The sequence below is a fragment of the Trematomus bernacchii genome, unplaced genomic scaffold, assembly GCF_902827165.1.
Source record: "Trematomus bernacchii unplaced genomic scaffold, fTreBer1.1, whole genome shotgun sequence".
Classification (NCBI taxonomy): Eukaryota; Metazoa; Chordata; class Actinopteri; order Perciformes; family Nototheniidae; genus Trematomus; species Trematomus bernacchii.
The window spans coordinates 4,486,347-4,503,462 of NW_022987313.1; the positions used below are offsets into that span (position 1 = coordinate 4,486,347).

Genomic DNA, 17,116 nt, shown 5'->3' on the forward strand with positions numbered 1-17,116 from the left:
TTAGTTAAATATTATCCAGAAGAGGGGACAAGAGAGATAATGGCTCCATCAACTTCTATACTATAATAGAATTATAGAATAGAATTTCCCAATCTATCTATCTATCTATTATTATTACATGTCACTTGTTAGACGCTTTTATCCAAAGCGACTTACATACTCAATACTGTGGACAATCCCCACAGGAGCAATTTGGGGTGAAGTGTCTTGCCCAGGGACACAACGACATGCTGACTGCAGTGGGGTTTGAATCTATCTATCTATCTATCTCTATCTATCTATCTATCTATCTATCTATCTATCTATCTATCTATCTATCTATCTATCTATCTATCTATCTATCTATCTATCTATCTATCTATCTATCTATCTATCTATCTATCTATCTATCTATCTATCTATCTATCTATCTATCTATCTATCTATCTATCTATCTATCTATCTATCTATCTATCTATCTATCTATCTATCTATCTATCTATCACACTTATATTGAATCTATTATTGTTAGTTCTATTCATGTGCATGGTCCTAATTACTGGCTGATAGCCTCTTGTTAATTACTGGTTTGCTGTTTTGAGGACGGTTTGAGGCAAACACACCATCTGGCCTGCTAAAAAACAAAACCAGTGGCCTCATTTATATATAATGTGGTAGTGGGAGTACACAGAGTGCAATACATTCTGATTCAACTGAGTGCATGTTGGACAGCATGTCAGCAGCGTATTGTTAACTCTGCTGTGTTCCTTGTATTGTTTTATAAACCTTTTGACCCCTCGTGTCATTTACAAGCAAACGATTGTGGATTTCTTAATTGCAGTGTGAACTTGACTTAAACAGCATAGTTGGCCATAATCAAAAATAAATTCAGGCTCAATTCAGTTTCTACAAATGTCTACAATGTTGGATGGAGGAAGTGACTTTGTAGAAGTTCATAAATAATTAAACGTTTTCCCATACATGTGAATGATGTCATGGTTTGAGTCTGCAGCTGATTTGCCGTGCAGCTCTGACTTGCCGCCCTGCGCCATGTGCTCCGTTGCCGGTTGCCAAATGACGAGAAGATAATCCCGTTTTGGGGAATAACCAAAACAGTAAGTATTCAAAAATGTATTATGAACATGTGTGAGTATGTAACCGATGCAAGGCTAGAGGCACATTTCCCCCAGGTATTTACAGCAAGAGTAGAGTAGAGCTTTGGGAATGGAAGGGAGGAGAGCATCCCTTCCCGTTGTTCTACCTTCTGGCGTAAAGTTGCTTTTTTGGACACCCTGTGGCTGTGTTTGTGGACCGGACCAACCCGTTTTTTGTGTGTTCGGGTATGAGACATGATGTGGTTTGGTCCTCCTGTGCGACAGCTCATGAAAGGTCTCTCAAGGATCTCTCTTGTCAGACTATCACCGCGCGTCCAAGCGAGGAGGAGAAAAAGGGAGGGGGGACAGCAGAGGCAGACAATGCGGTTTTACGATGCGTTTATTCCTGCGTACAATTTACTCCACCATCCACAAACATATGATGTCCCGGAGATGCTGGAGGACTCCTTGTGATTTGGATATTTTTCTTTATTTTTAAAATCATATTGAAAGTCCCTTACGTGTTGATTGAGAACAAAAACAGAGATGAAATTTCCAATAGAAACCCCAAGGAAACAAGTTAACTGGGAACCAGAACAAGGTTGGTGAAAAATGCTTTCTTATTATCTGATAACTTTAGATATAGGCTATATATGTCATTTAATCATTTAAACTATTCCTAGTCTCAGAAACATCTCATGGAGACACACCAATTTACACCAGGCTGCATTATTCAAGGGATTGAACACTTTTGCACTATTTTGTATCTATTACTATAGCTGATTACACTTCGTGTTTTCTCTTCTGTGTAGTCTGTGTTTCTATATGGACATTAACAAGCGACAATGATGTTGGGGATATCTCTTAATTCTCTATCCTCCTTGTGCTCAGTTGTGCATGGAGACGCTGCTGAGAGCGGAGCTTCAGTCAAATCAAGTTATCAGGAGTAACCTGCGTGAAACCGGAACTAGTTTAAAAATAAAAGCATATACAGTTGCTGCTGAAGAATAATGTTGGCTATATGACTTGTCCTACAAAATAAGACATACTATATATACAATTATAACTACCAAAGATGGCTGGGGACAGTGGATTATTTATTACATAATTAATCTCGTAGGAAATTGGCCATGACTACTCTGAATGTGAGTTGACTTATCTTATTATGTCTAACATATGGTTACAGAAAACATGAGGATTTTGCTTGGTCTTTGAATAATATTGTAATTACTTGTTCTACTTTTGTTTTGTGATATAGAGTTAGCAGGACCACTCCTTGAAACGTACTCAGTTTTATTTTGGAATCAGTTTTTTGCCGGAAGTACTTGGCCTTCATGTGTGATTCAGACTGGCTTGATGATAGATGTTGGTCCCAGCTGGTTAGTTCAACGCCTATAACCTGCCTTGCACCCCAGGGAAGAACTGAGCCTAGAGTCCTGAACCAACCGTTAATGCTCCCTCGTGTTAACTGTTTCTGCATTTTGTTTATCACTGGGTAAATAATGCTTTTCTACACGCAATGTGCATTTGTATGCTGAAATGTTGACAAATTGAATGGTTCTATTGTCCCACCACAACTGTGCCCCATTAAACAGTGTGTTACATTATAAATGCAACATTTAATTGCTATCATTAGAATTCTCATTAGCATCCTGATATTTTTTCCATTGTTTTATGGACCCAGTGAGTGCAACATTACCTCTGCTTTGGCCAGACCTGCTGGAAACAGAGGAAGGGCTGAGAGAGAGATACTATCAGATACAAATTACGGTGTCCCACTCAGACCTTATTTAATTACCAAAAAACAATATGAAGAAAACTCATTTGTTGGAAAAGGATTCTATGAATGCGATAGAGCCTCAAAAATATGAAATGTAAAGACAATTATCTTTATCCCCGGTTTGATTTTGCCCCTATGGTTTTAAACTTTGACAGACATGTAACCTTTTATTTATGCTTTATTTATTTATTACTCTTAGGTTTTTCTATTACATAGCTGAACTAAACTCAATAATATCCATGTTTTTGAACTGCCTATAGCTGCCGTCACTCTGCTGCAAATAACTGATTTATTACATTTCAGATGAGATGAGAAGCATTCTTGTCTCAGTGTAACTAGTTATTGATTTGGCCCAATTTGCAATTCATTTGACAGTTGAAGTTAATCTACATCTATCATCAAGATCAAATGCAGCATACAATATTGATGTGTTATTTTCTTTCTTCTGCTTCAGCATTCAGTCCTAATTTTCCAATCCATCTAATTTTCAAAAAATAGCCAGCCACTGCCCTTAAACACATGTACAAATTGAAAGTGGCAGTTTTGCACCTTCTTAAGCTTGACATCACTCTGCTGTTATTGATTCACTCATGATACAGGCATTAACTAACAAGATTCATAGCTCCTGCAGAGAATGAGACACTTCCTGGATGCCCTTGACTCATCAAGGTGGGGTGTGTGAGTGAGAGGATACATTGTACTTAGAATATCCCATTAGTGATCCCATACCAGTAAAAGAGTGTATCCCTCAAACATATCCATATTGTGTTCCTACATACAAGAGTTCCAACATTAAAGCCAACAGGCTCCACCCATGGCTCGAGGCATGCCGCACTCTCCGATCTAAGATAGGTGGGGGCGTCAGGGGTGAAGGTTGATGCTCTGAATAGCTTATTCAATGCGTTATACACATTAAAGGAATCTACATGTGGCCACCTCCAAGGTGTTGCTTGCCACTTCGTTGACCTGTTCCAGCACCCATGCATTATTATAAAAACCCACACAGAAACCTATTACTGAAAGTGGCACTCATCCCCCCCACCCCCTCTTACAGTGAATTAGCACAATTGAATCCTGCTTTCTTAGCAGAGGGTAACTCAGCTTTCACCTCCTCTTAGCAATATTGTGAGGGTTTGGTTGCAAGTGTTATGTTTTAGATATTTGTAAATGTATTTTCTTATTTTTCCGTTTTGCAGACTCATGCTTGTTACCTCAATTTTTTTCATTTATTACAATAATTTGATGACAAGGTTTTCTTGAGGTGGTAGCGCAGAGACTGCAATTCACAGAAATAGTGTCTTTTATGTTTAAAACCCAAACCAAATTCTCAGTGTGTGAAGTGTGAGATGACTGCTGTGGAGCGTATTGAATATGTCCTTTATGCTGATAGCTTTAAGTGTTAGCTTTGTGAAGAGCCCTTTATCAGCTCAGAGTAGAAGGGAAATTACGTTCTAATAGGTTGTAATGGCTAATGAGCCTGTGTTTATGTCCAATGTCGTGTTCAATGTGCAAAACAGATACACATTTCTCTTTGTGCTCGGGGAGTCCAAACCTGCACAGTGATATATTTCCCAAGACCTCCCTTTAAAATGATTAACTTTTTTTAAAAAGTACAATATTTGGAGGCCTTTCTTACTAACAGAGTTAAACAATCAGTGTTGATACCTACAGTATGAACCTGATGAATACCCAATTTGGACTTGAAACATTGAAAAGCTATATTGCTTTACTTATTGTACCTGGGAAGCAGACATTTTTTATTATTGGCTCCTTTTTTATGTTAATGCATTTGATGTGCATGAAAGCTTAAAGGTTAGAGAAAATACTGTAATCAAACTCATTCCATAGAGTATTTTTACTATTGCAAAAGACTTGTTATCAGAGTCGGGCATAGAACAAATGAATGTAAAAACAATTAGTGTGTTATCATAAAACATAATCTCAGAGGAATCGTTCTCAAAGCTCAATCTGTCTGTAACAGATTCAAAGCCTTCAGCCAAGAATGGTCTGTTAGTTTTATTTGCATAAAATCATCAGAGAATCCCTTTCAGAAGATACAGGATTGCAGTTTATGTCTTGGTATCCTCAAATACAATGACAAACAAAACAATATTCTCTTCTTTCCAATTTTTTCCTAGTGGCGGTCCAAACCAACTTGGTCCCTCCCAAAAAGGCCCAGTCTGGCATGGCCAAGTCGAGTCTTGTCCAGGCCAGTGTGGCCACCATGCAGAATCCGATGAGCTGCGATCCTAAGGCCAATGGTCACTGTCCACTGCCACGCCTGTCCATCTCCTCCCGCTCTGCCAGCGTTGTGGCCAGCATGGACGCCAGCTGTGACGGCATGGCCGCCGCGCTCCACTCAGTGATGAAGTGGAAGACGGTGCTGGCCGTGTTCATCGTGGTCGTTCTCTACCTGGTCTGCGGAGGTCTGGCTTTCAAGGCGCTGGAGCAGCCGTTTGAGAGCAACCAGAAGACCAGCATCACTCTGGAGAAGGCTTCGTTCCTGGAGAGAAACCCGTGTGTTACTCCTCAAGAGCTCGAGGTACTCATCAAGGTAAGGGATTGAAAGTCGAGATAAGCTTCTGTAATTTTAGATAAAAAAAAATCTGCACATTTAGCAGACCTGAACTTCCTTTCATCTGTTCATTCAGCCCTTTGATTGTGCATTGCGTTTATTGTATCTGCTCATCACAGTATATCTTCATCCAAAGATTAGTTTGTAAGAGGATAGAACGATCAGAGGGATTTAATGAAAGTTATCTGATACTGAGTGCCATTCCATGTGATTGGTAGATAAGAGGAAGAAAATCAGAGGACTTACCTTTTTGTAGCAGCAGTTTTCAAGATGGTGATTGCTATCAGAGGTAGTTAGAGGTTCTCAGGTTAATTACATCTTGTTTCTTTAGCTTTTCACATGAAAATCTTGGATGATACTGTCTTTCATGTCCAGACCGTCCTCCAGAAGGTCAAAACTTTGATGTCATTGTCCTTTTTGCAGAATTTTACAGTATAATTGTTTACGTTTTTCAAAACAATTGTTGTCATGTTTGTTTATAATAGATATAGCAATTTTTGTATTTAAATATTGAGTAAAACATCTTGATTGCTGATTTTTGAAGAGTTCTGATTTGCAAAGATTATTTGTACTAACTAGCCTCGACTAAAAGCTGCTATAATCAACATTTTTAGAATAACAAGGGTAGAAATGACAATGAGTAAGAAATTAACCAAAAAAATGATAATACTGCTTCGTTACTTCTATGTCCATTTTTTGTTCGTAACCTTTAGAAATTGTGTAGGTGTTTACTTGGAGCAGTGAAGTCCTCTTTCTTTAAAAAAATGATTGTTAGAACCCAATACCTTGACTCGTTGTTATTGTACTTCTCTATTCAGTCGCAATTAACCTCCACATAGGTATGCAAGGAGATGGTTTGAATATGTCTAGTCACTCAAATTAAGATTTAGGTTTTAAGGGTTGTATTGAACTCAATCACAACCTTTTCCAGAGTGCTGTTATTGCTCCGATAATGCTTATTTATAGACACATGTGACAGAAGACACTCCCATGCTCTGGGCCCCCGTGGTTGATGGGTAAATGTCACGAGAAGACTTAGAGGCAGATCCATCATTCAGCGGGAAGCACATTAATACCTTCAGGGTCACCACAGAGATACCCATAATTCTCAGTGACACTTCACATATGTCAGTAAACCAACTTGACCTGCTAGCACATACACAGGAAATATTGGTGAGTATTTTTTCCAGAGTAATTACTATTTTGCTCTGAAATAGTGATATTTAATCATTTTGGAGTGTATTTATTACTCATAGCTTCTAGAGTGCGATCAAAAATGCAGAGTCAATTCTATTGGAGTTAAACCATGACCACGCTGTAACGGAGGTGATCTCTGGGGCCATTGATCTCGGTCTCCGTTACGGATTATATAGCTTCATTATTGGCGAAGTATATTCATTTGTTCCACGCTAAAACATTGCACAGGAAGCATGTGATTATATGTCATTTATGCATATATTTGTCACAATCTGTCTATGTTTTAGTTTGTCTGTCTCTGTTTCCTGTTTTAGTTTGAAAAGTGTTCCCCCTCCCGTCTTGTCTGTTGCTGGTGATTGCGTTCACCTGGTGCCCTGTGTTTTCTCCTCCCTCCTCACCTGTGTCTTGTTGGTTTGATTAGTCCTGTGTGTATTTAGGTTCTGTTTTCCTGTTAGTGTGTGTGTGTGAGGTCCTGGTGGCTGGTGACTGTGTTCACGTGAGACAGTCATATTGAGGCTGTGTATCCTGTACCACAAAGAGGAATAAATGCCCACACCGGGTTGTATTTGAACTCTCTGCCTCTGCCTCCTTGCTTGGTTGGGCCGCTCAATGGTCAGCTTCACACACGCCCACTCATGTTCCTTAAGCACTTTGGTTTATTGACCTTTTTTATTGTAAAGATCATTATGGTTCATTTATTCTATTCTGAGTAAAATGACCTTCTATTGGGAGTAAAATTATCTTCTATTATGAGTAAAATGGCAGTAGAGTTGTTTTTAATATACACTACATAGAGTAAATAACCATTAAGCAGAGTCAAATCTAAGCACATAATAGAGTAAAATGAACTCTAAAAATACAACTCTGAACAAAGAGTACATTTTACTCTATATAGGTTGGGACCAAATGTTATATTTTTAGAGTAAAATTTTCTTCAATTTGAGTCAAATTTACTGTGTACAGTTGAATGTTACATAACAGTATATACAGTAACCAGTATACACAGTAAGGGCAATTGTTTATCCTAGTGAAAAAGGTCATTATCACTTTTATGGTGGATTACAGCTGCTTAGAGTGGAGAAAGGTGAATTGTAATTGCAGGTCTACATTGATGTTGTTGTGTCCCTGACTCGACTTGAGCAAACACATAGTACTAGTAATAGTAATCAACCCACATTTTTTATTACAACAGATTGTGGGTTGTTTTGAGATCAAGATTGTATAACTAAGCTGTATCTTAATACCCTCAACAATACATGTATTTGTGCATGATATTCCAGAGTGAGGCTTTAACTACACCCACACGTTTTAAATAAGGAAACTAGTTCACGGCCACAAGAGCATTGTTGTCTTTGCTGTAAGAAACGTTTGAAGCCAAGTTTTTCTCTGTCTTCTACCAAAACAGTGTGTGATATCTCTTCTATTTTAACAAGACATTTTGTTCAACTGGAAAGATCCAGAGAGATTTCTGGGGCAGATGGACCCTAAATCCTTAACGCTATTCTTGGCATCACATCAATGTCTGTCTGATCATAAAATCAGATCATGACAACCTTAAGAATGATTCATTCTAACATGTGTATCTTGATTAAACAGCTTGTTGTTAAAAACATGAGTGACAACCCTTGACACAGGTCGACATAAATCATGCTGTATCTGCAATGTTCCACATGTTTCTAATACAGAATAAGAAGCTTTCATTATCAACCAATACCTGTGTGAACTGGACTAGATAACAAGCAGATTGTGAAACAAATCATGCCCATCACATCATGACTTGATTGGGCATTTCTTTGTGGTGTCAGCCGCTTTATACCACAGTGTATGGCAATGCTTTACGCCGTTCTCTGATATTATAGGTCGAGATTTAAGGTCAATACATCAAGCTGATAACTGGAAGCGCGATTGGAAAATAATTTGAGATCTGACGGCTTGCACTCTGCTGTGTTGAAATTTTGATTTGTGAGGGTGTGCTGCAAAAGAAAAAAGCGGGACTCAGATCACTCAAACACTCCTATGCAGAGAATGTTCTCAAGAGAAAGAGAGGGAGGGATTCTGCATCTATGTGGGTTCATTTCTTTGAGGGCAAATGTTTGTGACACAAGGACCAAATGGCAAATCCCTTGTACCTGCCTAAGTAGTACCTCACTAGCATAATTCAGCAGAAAACATATGAAATCACATGAATACAGTAGATTGTGAAAAAGAGAGCTTTTTTGCATAATGTGCTTTCCATGTAGGTTAGTGCCCCAGTGAACCCCTCTGATCATCTTTAACTTAAAATAACCCCAAAGGCATTTGGTGTGCTTCACTTTCTGCTACAATGGCTCCATTTGACGCTAGCTTCTTCAACACTGCTCCAGTAAATATTGTACTGCCGATCTGTCTCTCCCTCCTTCTCCACACCCACGCCTGTTCTGTTACTCTATTTCAGAAAAGCCTCCTTTCTTCTCCTCCCTCGCAGCACTCAACCTTTAAACCACAAAAGTGCTATCCCGGGTTTGTGAAAATAAATCAATGACAGTATTTCCTTGGGAGATGTTTGGAAATAAAAACCTTTAGGTGTGCCTGAGGTCCGGAGGGAATCAATTATTTATTGCACAGGCCAGCAGTCACAGACCTCCTGTAGCCCCAAGCAGCAGCAGCAGCTGACTAATGATCAGATCCAGAGACAGGACATAACATCTATGACGGCATGTCTCACCAGTTATTTGCCTCTATTAAACTGTTTTAGAACTAATTTACAATATTACCTCTGCCAAATTGAATGTATTAAAAAATATAGGATTTGTATAGTCCTTGTACAACTATGATGAGATCAGATTAAGTTTGAGTTGATCCATTGGCTTTTCTGCAGAGAGCTAAATGAGTAGATCAATACCGCTGCCTTTATGTCGATATGGTTTATAAAGTTAGTACCAGCAGCCAGTTAACCTAACGTTCACTGGAAAGACAGGGAGACATGTAGCCTAGGTCTGCCCAAACTGAACAGAATCTGCCAAAAATATAATATATCTTAAGTGTTTTAAACGCGCAAAAAACTATTTGTAAAAAATGCAAGTTATGGTTTATGTGCCAGATTATCTTTTGTAAGAAGCAGTGACCCAAGCAACCTTAAACTACAACATGTCATGTTTACATTTATGTTTGTCTACAGATTAAACAAGTGACGTATCATGATTTAGATAAAGATAAGCTAACTGTTTGCAGATATAATGCGTACCAGATTCAGAGTTTTCTCTCAGTTTTCTCTGCTAATCATCTGTAAGAAAGTGAATTTCCAAAGTTTCAAACTGTTCCTTCAGATATCCTTCTACTAAGCTATGACAGTTCTTCAAGTATAAAATAACGAAAATCGTGCCATGTGTGAAACTCGAACTGACAAATAACACTTCTTTCCCTTGGCTGTCTTAAAAAAAGGCCTTCAGGACATGTTTCTTCACAAGTACTCCATCATAGAGTCTGTCTGGTCACAGGTTCTGTTATCGGTCCGTTCCTGCTGCGTGGAGCCTGTCACTCAAACAAAGATCCTCTATGGTGACACGGCAGTGATTACTCACAGTTCAGTGAATGTTTGGCAAAATTTGATTGAAAAATTGCAACTTTAAGAGACATGTGTGTAAATGTACAGCTAGTGTGTGGGTGAGCGAAAAGAAGACGGTGTATAGACCAAGCACTTGCAAGGCTTTGCTCCAAAACCCATGTTGGCTCAGTGTGTGTCTGTGTGTTCGTGTGTGCTTGTCAATGCATGTCTGTTGACCCCCTCACTCACGTCTGCTTCAGCATCTGTGCTGTCCACCTACCCGCTGGGCGCCCACAAAGGCAGCGGACCAATTTGGCTTTTCCAGCGCTGTCGGGATGACTCACTCTTTGGCACAGTGTGGAGCCGTGCTGTTGTTGCCACCAGTCAAGTCTCTTTTATTGATGACTCACTTAATCTTCAAAATACTTTCAAAAACACTGGACTACCTGCAGGGAATCTATGTCACGACACATAAATAACAACATAATAATTGTTCACAGCATGATTTACATGATTTTTATTTTTGTTATATGGATGTATAGTTATTTGTGAGAATGATTGTCAAAGTTAGGCTGCTTTATTAAAGGTCTACAGTGATTCATGAGAAAGAGGCTCCGCAAGGGTTTGACACAAAGTTCCTAAACTAATGAAATGACTTTACGAATAGACTAAAAAGTGAATTGTAAAAAATATGGAAAAATATATATCTCATGTTAAATAAAACCACAAACCAGGGAGATTTTGTGCAAAAAAAGGAAATATATGTGTGTATCAAAGCTGGGTTTTGATTATCTTTGCTCACTTTACAAACTGTTTTGATGATTAGCCTTATCTGTGATGGACCAGAGTCTTCCAGTTTGGCAGTCATTTAGGCAGCTTTAATGCTTTAAAGTGGTTCAGAAGAAGTTATAGATACTAGTCAAAGAGCGAGTGCTGCAGGGGAGAGAGCTTGGCACCGGCTCACAGAGAGCGAGGCACCATGCTGGCTGGATCATTGCTGTCACCTGCTGTGGGGCAGAAGGACACACTGAGAGGATACAGATTTGCAGTGATTTAGCCTGCACTTTATTGATCCTGAAGTGAAGAATATAAAAACACACATTAGCAAAGGGCACGTCACAAACATTTGGGGTTGACTGTGTGTCTACAAGAACGTCTGTGTGCTTAATCTTCTGTGCAATCGAATAGGAGGAGAGTTGCTGTAACATTATAACACAAGTTGCGTCCTAATTAGCACACAACAACACAAATCATCGTCAGCATCCTCGTGTTTCATAAGTGCCCCTGGATAAAGAGGATTTTCCACATATCTAATGCAGTGTGAACTTGGCTGTGAAAACTGGAGACTTAAATAGACTTCCTCATCAAGTATTCAGATATATTGTGAGGCTATTATTAGCTCTCTCTTGGCTCAAGAATTAGGCTATTTGGGATTTATTATATAATTACCGCTCAGATTTGGCTCCTATATTGAGGCTATGTCGGCATGACTCTATTTCAGATACCAAAGTCTGTCTGGGGGGGTGGGGGTGGGGGTGGGGGTGGGGGGGTGCACTGATGGAGCTGAGGTAATCACATGCATGATTATGAGTAGGCAGGTGCAGCAGTGTGGAAGTGATCCCTTACTCTGTCTGCTTTGAAATGTAGGCTATGTCAAAAGAGTTGATACATATTTGATCAGATGGACGTGCATTTTACTAACAGCTTGCATGGATAGTTTTGGGGGGCTGCCCTGAATTCAGGATGTTGGTAAATGCACTATTTTTTTACCAATGGCAACCATGACTTTCATGCCAGCAGAAAGTGATGTTGAGCCCAGAAGCAAAATGCAAACTATTAATGTCCACAGAGATAAGAAAATGAAATGCCATTCTCATAAAAAGCCCATAAACAGAACATTTAGAAATAATTCAAGATAGTGTATTAACTGTTATTGCTACATAATGGAGCTCATAATTAGATCATTGAGAATAATGATGCAGGGTGTGAGAGCGCTGTAGGTTCTAAATGTTTCCCTAGACAAGCTGGACATAAAGGAAAGCTCCGGGAGTAAAGGAAAACCTGACATAGAAGAAAAAATAGATTAAGGTCTGTTTGCTGCAAGTGAAAGTCAATGTAGATTAAGTCAGTGAAGTGAAGTGTAAAAACATGCAGTGGGTTAGAATGCAGACACTGCTCTGTGTGAAGAGTCAGACACTGAATAATGAGAAACAGATCTCATAGATGTTTCCGCATTTACTGATTTGTATGTGTGTTGTTCAATGCAATGCTTATTTTAATCTTTTTTAATTAAATGTTATAACACAACAGCGTTTTGTAACACACACCCATGATCACATCAGCATGATTCCAATGGCAGATACACTAATGTTGAACTGATTTAATTTATTTTAACTGCATCTACTTAGCTGAACGTATAATCAGTTTATGACATGCATCTAGGATTGTCTCCATCTAATTTATATTCCATTATATTCTAATTGCAGCATGCTATAGATGCTGTGAATGCAGGAGTGAGTCCTATTGGAAACACATCCTACACTTCCAGTTACTGGGACATGGGCAGCGCATTCTTCTTCGCTGGGACTGTCATCACAACCATAGGTAACGTTTTGATTAATCCACTCTAATGCTTTCATTTCTGCTATAGTTATGTTGCATAAGGTCATATCATAGAGGTGTTGACGGATTCATTAGACTAAAGTGTTATTTAGATGGCCATACACTTTTTACCCAATCAATTAAAAAGTGACCCACACTTTGAAGCTCTATAGAATCCTAACACTGCTTGTGTGTAGAGAAAAACAATATGACATTAGTACTATTCTAAAAATTGGAATCTTCACTGAAAAAAACAAATATTTGTGTGATGAACCAAACAACAACATGAGTTATATATGCAAGACCTTGAAAAGGGATTAGAATACTTTTGAAAGGCTTTGTCCTTTCAGTTTGTCGAAGGTGCTTCTCAACACACATTTCTGTAAAGCTGTGTAAATCCCTGCCTCTTATTGCTATCCTCAGGTGAGTTTTACAAATCCTTTCACCCTCATGAGGTGGTGCTAATGCTAAATGATGCAATACAAACCCCTATGGGATTTAACAACCGGTGAAGTTCAAAACACACACTGCTTATGCAGATTATTTAGTTTCAATTCACCTTATGTCTCTCTATGAGCTTTTTTTACTTGCTCTAACAAGAAAAACTATTTATTGATCAAACATATTTTGTAATGAAATTGAAAGGCTCTTGATGCTTTGAATATTTACAATAGATATAGTTCCATATAGGAGCTATAATTCCAACATCAAGATGATACATTAAAGTTTCTATTTCTCTATTAGCTGCATGTTCCTTCATTTCAAATAAAAGGGAAAAAACACAAAGTCCCGAACCTCTTGTTATGGTCCAGAGATTGAATTAACTAGGGATTTTCAACTACGCTACTGTACAGTCGTTTTTAGTTGCTTCATTAACATCCATCAGATTTTTAGATATCAGATTTAAGAGAATACAAGAAGTAAGACCCTACACAGCTTTAAATTAAACATGTTACAAATGTAAAAATGTATCCTCTTCAATGAGTTTCAATTCAATTGCATTAGAAATATACATGATGAAACTGTCCTTTATGTGTCTCCCTGGCCTGGTATCTCTGTCAAATAATAATGCAATATCTCTCAGGAGGATAATTTTTTCTTGAGGAGCTTATTTACTACAGACCCTTGCAACAGTAGCATGATATGGACTTCAATTGATTGTTGGTTAAGAGGGTCTTGATTGTCTTCTATTGCTTTCATCCTAACACTCCCCCTCCCCCTCACCACTTGGCCATGATTCTATAATCGTGTTTTCTTTGTTTTTATCAGGTTATGGAAACATAGCTCCAAGCACGGAGGGCGGGAAAATCCTTTGCATCCTTTATGCCATATTTGGCATCCCTCTCTTTGGCTTTTTGTTGGCGGGGATTGGAGACCAGCTGGGGACCATCTTCGTGAAAAGCATCTTGAGAGTTGAGAAGATATTCAGGGTGAGTTTAAGCTAGTTTCAGATATTGTTTTATTATTATTTGCCAGTTGTTATCCTCTTTTAACTTCTTATATTGTTCTAATGGCATCCCCTGTTTGTCTTTTTCAGCAAAAACACAAACAGATCAGCCAAACTAAGATCAGAGTGACGTCAACCATCCTGTTCATTCTGGCTGGCTGCATTGTTTTTGTCACCATCCCTGCTGTCGTCTTCAAACACATCGAGGGCTGGACCACACTAGAGGCCATCTACTTTGTTGTGATCACACTCACCACAGTGGGAATAGGAGACTATGTGGCAGGTAGATCATGCTACAACTAAAAAACGTTTTCTTTCTCCAGCCAACATTTTGTATATCAAATCAAACAGAAAAAAAGCAGGAAATCTCAACATTTGATGATGATTGAAAACTGAATTGTACTGTATCTCATGATTGTAGATCAGGGGTCGGCAACCCCTGGCACGCGTGCCAGCATTGGCACGCGGCACCGTAACCAGTGGCACACTAGGAATAAGTGGAATAAGTGTGCACAATATTTAAATTGTATTTTCGGATCCTGAACGAGACCGCCGCCAGAGCGCGTCTCCCCGTTACCTGCAGAAGGAAGCCATGCACGCGACGCAGCCCCGCTCTCTTTAACTCCAGGTGACTTTCTGCCGCTTTCCTCCGTGGTGCAGGGCTGATCGTTTCACCACGAAGGAAAGCACTTCACAAATTGCAGTACCCATAAGGAGCTGTACAAATACCGCAGTTTTTGCGTGGCTGTGTCTTTAGTTGAAAGCCCAGTGGCGATCTGCTCATCTCTCATTGAAATAATATGCTCCCCCCGCCCTCCTGTTGATAGTTCACGAGCGTCAAGCTCCTCAACCCCCCCCCATATCAAAAAGGTTGCCGACCCCTGTTGTAGATTATTGTTTAATTTAACTATCATGACTTACATATTTGGTGTTTTTCCTTCCCCTCCAGGTGGTGACCGTAGAATCGACTATATGCAGTGGTACAAACCCCTGGTGTGGTTCTGGATCTTGGTGGGTTTAGCATACTTTGCGGCTGTCCTCAGCATGATTGGAGACTGGCTTCGAGTACTGTCCAAAAAGACCAAAGAAGAGGTGAGGTTCATACAATTGTAGAGAAACTATAATAGAACTAGAAATTCCGACCCTGCTACTGCCTTCTCTACCCTTCTGCTCTTAAAATGTATTATCTCTTACACACGGCATCTATTGCACTTCTGTCCGTCCTGGGAGAGGGATCCCTCCTCTGTTGCTCTCCCTGAGGTTTCTCCCATTTTTCCCTTTAAACTGTGGGTTTTTTCTCCGGAAGTTTTTCCTTGTACGATGTGAGGGTCTAAGGACAGAGGGTGTCGTTTTCTCATACTGATATTCTTTACAAACTGTGCTGTTATATTTGCTGTAAAGTGTCCTTACTGTAAGGTAATTATTATATGTACAGCAATTTGGCTCGACCAAAAATCGTTTTAAAAATGTGCTATATAAATAAAACTTGATTTGATTTGATTTGATTATATTTCTCCCAATAATCGCTGATTAGCTCTTGTCAAAATGGTATCTAACAGGCTGCTATATTGTTTGAGTTGTTCAGCATCGTCCAAATAGAAGACAATGAAATGAAAACGCTGTATAGGTATAAGTAGTTGTAAAAATCTTCATTTATTCAGATTTCGTTGGTAAGGTTAAAGTGAAAAAAACAAAACTGTACCAACGTTGGCAGAACATTTTGTTATCATCGAGGTACCCATCACTCACACTTCTTTGCAAAAGCTGAATTAGAATTCTTTAAAGAAAAACATTTTTTGATACAATGATACAATGTCTTGCTGCTACATGTTATACACCATTTGCTTTCTGAAACCGATTCCTGATCCTTTCCTTTCTGCACTATCGTCACAGGTTGGGGAGATTAAAGCTCATGCTGCTGAATGGAAGGCAAATGTTAGAGCAGAGTTTCGTGAAACGCGGCGGCGCCTGAGTGTTGAGATCCATGACAAGCTCCAGCGGGCCGCCACCATCCGCAGCATGGAGCGCCGCCAGCTGGGCCTGGAGCAGCGAGCTCTCTCTCTGGACATGCTGTCTCCTGAGAAGAGGGCCTTGTTTGCCAGTCTGGATGCTGCTCGCTTCAAGACTTCCTCTCAGGAGAGCATCGACACCAAGCTCAACAACCTGAGGCTGAAGGGGGCCTGTGAGGCGTACGACCATCAGGCGAGCGAGCAAACACCACAGACAGCATCTTCCTCAGAGGAGAATCTCTCCAACCTGCGCTTTGGATCCCTTACCAAGCTGGCCAGACGCAACAAGAACCGTGAACTGCGGAGGAACATTAATGAAGATGTGCAACGGACAAGCCTAGGAATAAATAATGCCATGCTGGGTGAGGAGAGGACGGAAGAAGAAGGAGATGTGGAGCCAGACGAGGAAAGTGGAGAAAGAAAAGAGGGAAACACCAGTCTGACAAACCTGTCACATTACGCAATGGAGCGCAGCAAGTTGAATGGGTTCACAACAGTGAACGTAAAAGAGGGAGAGAACGACTAGGCGATGAATAATCGAGTGCTTCAGAGACAGAGAGACAGAGTGAAACACACAGAGACAGAGACGCAGAAAAAGAGTGCATGGACCTTTGAGATGTCAGTAAATGTGCCTTTCTGTTTCCTACGCTTACATCATAACTGCTCCCAAGGAAATTCAGTCATTGTGCCATAGCCATGAGAAAGAAATGTGTTGCCAAAAATGTAAAGAGACAGAAGAGGCTTTAGTTAAAATACCTCACATGGGATGTTACTGTAGAATGGGCTACTTAAGAACCTTCATTTCTACGGGAGCTATCAATCCAGTTTGGTTGTCTTCCAGACGACTCTTAAGAGACACTTGGGCAATGGTTGTCACTTAATGCAGAATATTATTTTTTACAGATGTGGGC

The 17,116-nt window shown here is 39.7% G+C and overlaps 1 protein-coding gene across 2 annotated transcripts; it reads left to right on the plus strand.

Annotated features, from left to right (window-relative positions):
- The first annotated feature begins 1,063 nt into the window (after positions 1–1,063).
- kcnk10b (potassium channel, subfamily K, member 10b) lies at positions 1,064–16,885 on the plus strand. 2 transcript variants are annotated; one of them, XM_034124201.1, is made up of 7 exons: positions 1,064–1,094; positions 4,992–5,407; positions 12,635–12,752; positions 14,019–14,179; positions 14,287–14,479; positions 15,146–15,288; positions 16,090–16,885. In XM_034124201.1, coding segments are annotated over exons 1-7 (1,674 nt in total). In that variant the 5' UTR covers positions 1,064–1,093; the 3' UTR covers positions 16,732–16,885. The 2 variants fall into 2 exon arrangements, with proteins under 2 accessions (XP_033980092.1, XP_033980084.1); XM_034124193.1 differs by lacking the exon at positions 1,064–1,094 and adding an exon at positions 1,544–1,674.
- Positions 16,886–17,116: the final 231 nt, after the last annotated feature.

Excerpts from the sequence above, each read along its gene's own strand:
- kcnk10b (XM_034124193.1), top strand. The coding sequence starts at position 1,620 with ATGAAATTTCCAATAGAAACCCCAAGGAAACAAGTTAACTGGGAACCA. Across the intron at positions 5,408-12,634 it reads AGCTCGAGGTACTCATCAAG|CATGCTATAGATGCTGTGAA; the intron begins GTAAGGGATTGA and ends TTCTAATTGCAG. Across the intron at positions 14,480-15,145 it reads AATAGGAGACTATGTGGCAG|GTGGTGACCGTAGAATCGAC; the intron begins GTAGATCATGCT and ends CTTCCCCTCCAG.